Here is a 6,351-nt window from a genome sequence, read left to right as displayed (position 1 = left end):
CAGTTCAGGCTGGCCTTGAGCTCACTTTGTAGCCCAGGCTGGCTTTGAACTTGCAACAATCCTCCTGCCTCAGCCCCCCACGTGCTGGGATTATGGTGTGTGCCACCACACCCAGCTTGGTCTTGGTTTTTGTCTTTTGGAGACAGGGTCTTTTTTTTTTTTTTTTTTTTGGTTTATTCCTGTACCGGGAATCGAACTCACGATGTTACGCTTGCCAGGCAGGCGCTGTGCCACTGAGCCAAATCCCCAGCCCCTCAAGACAGGGTCTTGCTATGCAGTTCAGGCTGGCCTTGAGCTCACTTTGTAGCCCGGGCTGGCTTCGAACTTACAATCGCTCTGGAAGGCACCTGAGATGCCAGCCCAGCTGCCCCTTGCTCTGTCCTGCTTCTGCGTCCCTGCCAGGCCTGTCTGCCAACCATTCTCCAGGCAGGAAAGGACTCTTCCAGAAGTCCCTTCAGGATATTTTGCCAGGGCTCAATGGCAAATGTAGGAGCTCTGCAGCTGGCCTTTTAAAGGAGGGGTAAGAGAGAGCTGCTCCAATAGCCAAGGGAGCCAGAAGGGGGGCTACTTCCCTTTCACCTCCAGACAAGCATTGTGCCAGTCTGTGTTGGCTTTTTTTTTTTTTGGTACCAGGAATCGAACTCAGGACTTTATATCCCAGGCCCCGTGCTGGCTTTTAACTTCTCCCAGGCACAGTGTGTCCTGCCTACCCGAGAACATCTTTACTCCCTGGGAGCTGGGGACCTCATCTCAGACCTCCACCCTGTCCCTCGAAGGTAACCATGCTAACCCGGAGGCCACTCTCCCCCTCTGGACCTGTCCGGCTGCATGTCTGTGCTGAGAGTGATTTCCTCCATGGTTAAAGTAGGCTTCCAGGCCCACAAAGGGCGGCAGGCTAGAAATGCCAGGAAATGATCACCCTCACCCAGGACACACCCTGGGGCGTGTCAGAACCCAGCCCCCGTGCACACACCTGGGGTGCCGCTCTTGTGAGATATGAGCCCTGAATTGTTTCCCAGTGCATCCTGTGGGACCACACTTCAGCTGCCAGGCAGGAGGAGCGGCTTTAATACCTACTGTCCCTGGGGCTGGCTCGCTCCCTCCTCCACCCTCCCCTTTACCTCCCAAATAATCTTGCACTTGAGCACTTGTCCTGGGTCTACTTGGATGCAAACCAAGCTGACAAGGCCACACTCTCTATATGTGGAGAGGGGGATATAAATCCAAGATAAGCAGTATAGTAAGGCACCTTTAATGCTCCCGAACTTTCCTTAAAATGCCACCTCAGGGATCAGGGGAGAGCTATATTTATAAAAGTCCTCTTTGGGCTTCCCATAATAACCTCTCAGGGGTGAAGTTCCTGAACCTACTGATTTTGAAAGCCACATAACGATAAATAGTGTAATTAAGAAAACATCTCCAGGATATTCAGGGCATTTTCCTGGGCCTAACAGATGCATGCATTGTGCAAGCTGTATCCATGAAATTAGTTTCAGACTTAGAATTTAAATAGTCTACACAGCTTTTTCTTTTCTTTCTTTCTTTTTTTTTAGGGGCCGATTACATGGAGATCTGTCTGTGATGAGAACTTAAATAACAAAGAGAGACGCCCGGATAGTTCAGAAAAAAGGCAGTTGTGCAAAGCACCGTGTTCATGAAGTTGCTGGTGTTCTTAAGAAATGGGCATCTAAGGGCATCTTACTGCAGGAGAGGTTGGCCTATCTGCACACCAGACAGCTGCTTCCTTCAGATACAGCTCCAGTTTCCTTTTATTATTCCTTTTTAACACACAAGCTTGTGGCAAGGAGAAAGGGCAAGCTTGTCAGCAATGCGGTAGACCTCACTCCAGCAGAGCAGGAGGTAAATCATCAGAGTGCAGGAGCTTTGCCTCGGGGTTTCCTTCAGAGCAGTGGCCGCTGCCGAGGTCGGAGTGGAAGCCCGTGAGGGCCAAGTTCTGGTACCGCTTTCTCCGGTTCAGCTTATATATGCGAATCCTTTCTTTTTCTGCTTCCGGGTCAGCGAGAATTCCATCCCAACGCAGGCTTTCGTTGACCTGGTTTGAAAGTTTCTCTTCTACTTCGGCCAAGTGGGGCAGGCTCATGGTGCAGGAGGAGAAAGGGACGTGCTTGTGACTGTCCTTGTCCTGCTTGGGCTCTGGCCTCGGCCCGTGGTCCTTGCTGGGACTTAGGGGGTCTTGGAAGGATGAGGAAAACAGCTGACTCTTCAGGCCTCGACTCTGATGTTTATCTGCTGAGTGAACGAGGGGGTTACTGCTGTGGCCACATCTGCCCTCAGCCCACCTGGGGTGATGCCCAAATCACCAAAGATGGAAGGACTTGGGGGGCCCTCTTTACCTAGGGCTCACACCACCCAGCCCACTGGCCTCGTGTTAACCCACACTGCCTGTGTGTTTCGGGTCACGTCATTCTGAGGTAGGAGGAAGCTTCTCTCTTTTTCTTTTTGTGGTGCTAGGATTGAACCCAGGGTCTCATGCAAGCTTAGCTGGCTCTGCCACTGAGCCACCCCCTAGCCAGCCCTACTGTTTGAGCACATAGCCTTAGCAGCCTGCCTGGACATCAGTCCTGCTCTCCAGATGAGGAAACTGAGGTCCCTAGAGCTTCACTAACCTGCCAAGGTCATGGAGCAGGTGGGAGAGCCAGATTCAAAGGCTGGCCTGGCTCCCGGGGCCCCGCTCTTTCCACTACACCCCACCGCCACCCACGCAACCCTGACACATGCTCACGAACGTACTTTCCAGGTCTACAAGTCTCTGACTACTGCCAGTCTAGACACTTTACGAGGGGAGAACCAGAGAACAACTGAAAAGCTTCCTAAATTTGACTGATGAAAGCAGTATTACGCCAAACCAGGAAATACTTTTGCTGTGTGTGGCTGGTGTGTCTTTCCCTGCCCCCCTCCTTCTTCCTTCCTTTCTTCTTTTCCATTAATAGCGGTTCAGAATTATATAGCATACATATAAAATATTACAAGTTGTGGTTCACCCAACAGCTCACTTCTGTCCATTGAGGAGAGAAATACCTGGGAGGTGGAGGGGAAGAGAGAAGAAGCCACAAAGGAAAATAAGGGGGAAAAGTCCTGTCTGGGCATTTCCTCATGTTCCTAGTCTCTGAAAATGATTTGGTGTCCCCTGCTGACAGGATGAGGTATGTGCGACTGTAAGTTCTATAGTCAAAAACTGTACCAAGCTGGGTCTGGGGATGCATGACTATAAACACAGCCCTCTGGGAAACTGAGCCAGGAGGACTGCAAGCCCAGCCTCAGCAACTTAGTGATTTAGTGAAACCCTGTCTCAAAATAAAAAATTAAAAAGGGCTGAGGATGTAGCTTGGTTAGGAACCCCTGGAGGCAACAGAATCCAATTTGGCTTTGTAGATACGTGTGTGTGTGTGTGTGTGTGTGTGTGTGTGTGTGTTTTGTTTTTGTTTTTTGGGACAGGGTCTCACTTTGTAGTGCAGTCTGGCCTTGAACTTATTGTGATCCTCCTGCTTCAGCCTTCCAAGTGCTGGGATTACAGGTGTGCACCATCATGCCTGGCTACAGTGAGCTTTTTTGCCCTACACTCTAGAAGTTTTGGCTTTTGTCTTTTGCCTTTTTTTTTTTTTTTTGGTACTGGGAATCGAACTCAGGACCCTGTGCTTGTCAGGCAGGCGCCTGTGCCACTGAGCTCTATCCCCGGCCCTGGCTTTTGCCTTTCTATTATGATTCCACCCTAAGAAGTAATTGTAACCTCTCATTGCTCTCTTTCCTAACGACCGGGCTGCCATGGGCAAGGCTGCCACTCCTTTAGCCTCCAGCTCTGCACAGTGTCCAGAAACGAGAACCCAGGGCCAGCCACAGTGAAGGTCAGGGCCACTTCCCTGACAGCCAAAGCCACTGGGGTGGGCCACACAGGTGACCACGGACTCATAGCACTCAGGGCAACTGCGTCCCAGTCACTGCTGCACGCTCTTCTCAGAGTGGACGCCCGGGGGTGTTCTTGAGAAATCTGGGAGTGCTGCAGGAAGAGCCTGCGGGGAAGGGACTCTGGGTTTGCAGCAGGTGTTGGTGTGTATAGATCTGGAGGTGGCCTGAGAGGGACCGAGTACCTGCGTGGGCATGACTGCATCATACAGGAACTCCGGGGGGGGAGGGTCTGTGGGTGTGTCTCAGCTTCCGTATGTGTGTGCAGACTTTGAAGGTGTGCACCCCTAGCTGTGCTTCAGTTCTGTGGGGTGTGTCATATTGGTACGGGGGGCGTGGCGAAGCGTGTCGGAGATTACAAGAGGATGCAGCAGCGACCAGCGCGGTGGTGTGGGCACAGCCCCGGCTGCCCCTCGGAGGATGAACGGGGCGGGGAACCCTTTGTGCAGGGAGGATTCTTATCCGCATTGACCAAGTACGGGTGTCTACACAGCATTCGGAAGCAGGTGCCTCAACACGTGAGGGAGTGAGGAGGACATCTCGGGGGAGCACGGATCTGCGTTTCTGTGTAGATTGTCAGGCAGTAAATCGTGTCAAGGGAAGTCTCTCTGTGGGAGGGTTTCTCTACAGCGGCTGCAGGAGGGTGTGGGTGTTCAGGACTGTGACTTCAGGCTGAGGGCCTAGGAAGTTGAGAGGGTGTCCAGGTGAAGCCGAGTCTGCATGGAGCCAGGAGGCACTGGAGGATGGGGGGTAGCAGCCGGGGTGTCTGTGTGGGATCCAGACACTCTGGATACTGTTACCTCCCAGTCAGCATGTGGGGTCTGTGCAGTACTGGAGGGTGTGAAGTTGGTGGAACGTCCATGGGGCTTAAGGGCTCTTGTGTTCATGGCCCAAGGGTCTCTGGGCACGAGACAGAGAGAGAGAGAGTGTACGTGTGTGTGTGTGTGTGTGTGTGTGTGTGTGTGTGTGTGTGTGTGTGTGTCCCTGTCTGGGATTGGTGAGTTTCTGTTTCTGCTCTGAAGTGGTTTCCAGGGCATCTCTTGGAGGGTGTCCTCAGACAGGGGAATCTCAGGTTGGGGAGCTGAAGCAGCCTCACCAGCTGCCCCTCTTACCGTCCCCCTTGCCTGACCCTTTGGTCTTTTTCTTCTTCTTTTTCTTCTTCGCCTTTCCTCTGGTTTGCTCTGAGGCATCTCCGGTGATGGGGGGCAGTCTGGACCCCAGCAAGCCCGCGGCGCCGCCCTCTCTCTCCTCTTCCTCGTCGTCGTCCTCTCCCTCTTCGAGGTATCCCGCCGTCCCGGCCCCACTGCCGCGGTCCATAAGCCCACAGGATAGCGAACTATGATCCGGCAGCGTAGGACCCCGCGGCTGCCAGGCGGGTTCCGGGCGCGATCTGCAAGCTGGCGCCACGCGTCTCCATGGCGACCACTCTACACCGCGCATGCACCATTAGCAAGCTGCCACCAGGTGCCGCTAGCGGACAAACGTGTGCGCCTGCGTGTTTCACTTTGCGACCTTGGGACTGTTTGCAGACCCTGCGGGTAAGGGTAGATAAGAGATTCTAAGTCCTCAGGCTGACACATCTCGTCCTCTCCTTTTTTTTTTTTTTTTTTTTTTTTTTTTTTTTTGGTCTTTGTGAGACAGGGTCTCGCTATGCAGTTCAGGTTGGCCTTGATTGAGCTCACTTTGTAGCCCAGGCTGGACTCAAACTTGCAACGATCCTCCTGCCTCAGCCTCCTAAGTGCTAGGATTACAGGCGTGCACCACCACGCCCGGCACATCTGGTCCATTCCTGTGCCTTCTAAAATGATGTTCATTCTTACCTTTCTATCACTCGAGTCCGGTGTCATGTCCACCCTGGACTAAAAAGCAACATACTCAACTCACCTCTCCACTGTTTCCTCGCAGTGAACACGGCAGCACCAGGCTAAGGTTGAATGCCATGTCTGCCACTTGGTCTTGGTCCCCCTCCCCCTTAAACGCTCTCTTTGCTTTCATGCCCTCCTCGCAAATTTTTTATCCACACAACCTTCAGAATGAATTTTTAAAGATAGTTGGAAGCGCCCGGTGTGGTGGTGCGTGTCTGTCGTCCCAGTTGTTCCGGAGGCTGAGGCGAGGAGGATTGCTTGAGGCCAGGTTCGAGGCCAGCCTGGGCGATATAGGGAGATCCAGTTACTTACAAAGGGCGGGGGGCGGGGGGCTGCCGGCGGGGATGAGAGAAGGAAGGACGGAAAGAAAGAAGAAATAAATCAATTCACTCGCACTTAACACCTTCCGGTGATGAAACGAAACCAAAACTTCTAGTGGTCCCTCATCACAATATTTCCCCAAACTAAACTTACTAGTGTGGCTCAGAAGGCCCGGTGCGATGCCTTGCCTGCTTGTCTCTTCAGGTTTATCCGCCACAGACAGTATTACCTGAACAGGGCTGCT

General features: G+C 52.8%; 1 protein-coding gene across 2 annotated transcripts; it reads right to left on the bottom strand.

Annotated features, from left to right (window-relative positions):
- Positions 1 to 1,236: 1,236 nt before the first annotated feature.
- LOC102025004 (chromosome unknown open reading frame, human C17orf97) lies at positions 1,237 to 5,376 on the bottom strand. 2 transcript variants are annotated; one of them, XM_005402635.2, is made up of 2 exons: positions 5,034 to 5,376; positions 1,237 to 2,250 (listed from the first exon to the last, which is right to left on the bottom strand). In XM_005402635.2, exons 1-2 carry the CDS (start codon positions 5,359 to 5,361, stop codon positions 1,841 to 1,843), a joined length of 738 nt encoding a protein of 245 aa, XP_005402692.1. In that variant the 5' UTR covers positions 5,362 to 5,376; the 3' UTR covers positions 1,237 to 1,840. The 2 variants fall into 2 exon arrangements, with proteins under 2 accessions (XP_005402692.1, XP_005402693.1); XM_005402636.2 differs by having other exon boundaries at positions 1,237 to 2,247.
- Positions 5,377 to 6,351: the final 975 nt, after the last annotated feature.

This window comes from Chinchilla lanigera, unplaced genomic scaffold (assembly GCF_000276665.1).
Source record: "Chinchilla lanigera isolate Chin_1 unplaced genomic scaffold, ChiLan1.0 scaffold00080, whole genome shotgun sequence".
NCBI classification, from domain to species: domain Eukaryota; kingdom Metazoa; phylum Chordata; class Mammalia; order Rodentia; family Chinchillidae; genus Chinchilla; species Chinchilla lanigera.
This window is presented reverse-complemented; position numbering and strand designations above follow the sequence as displayed.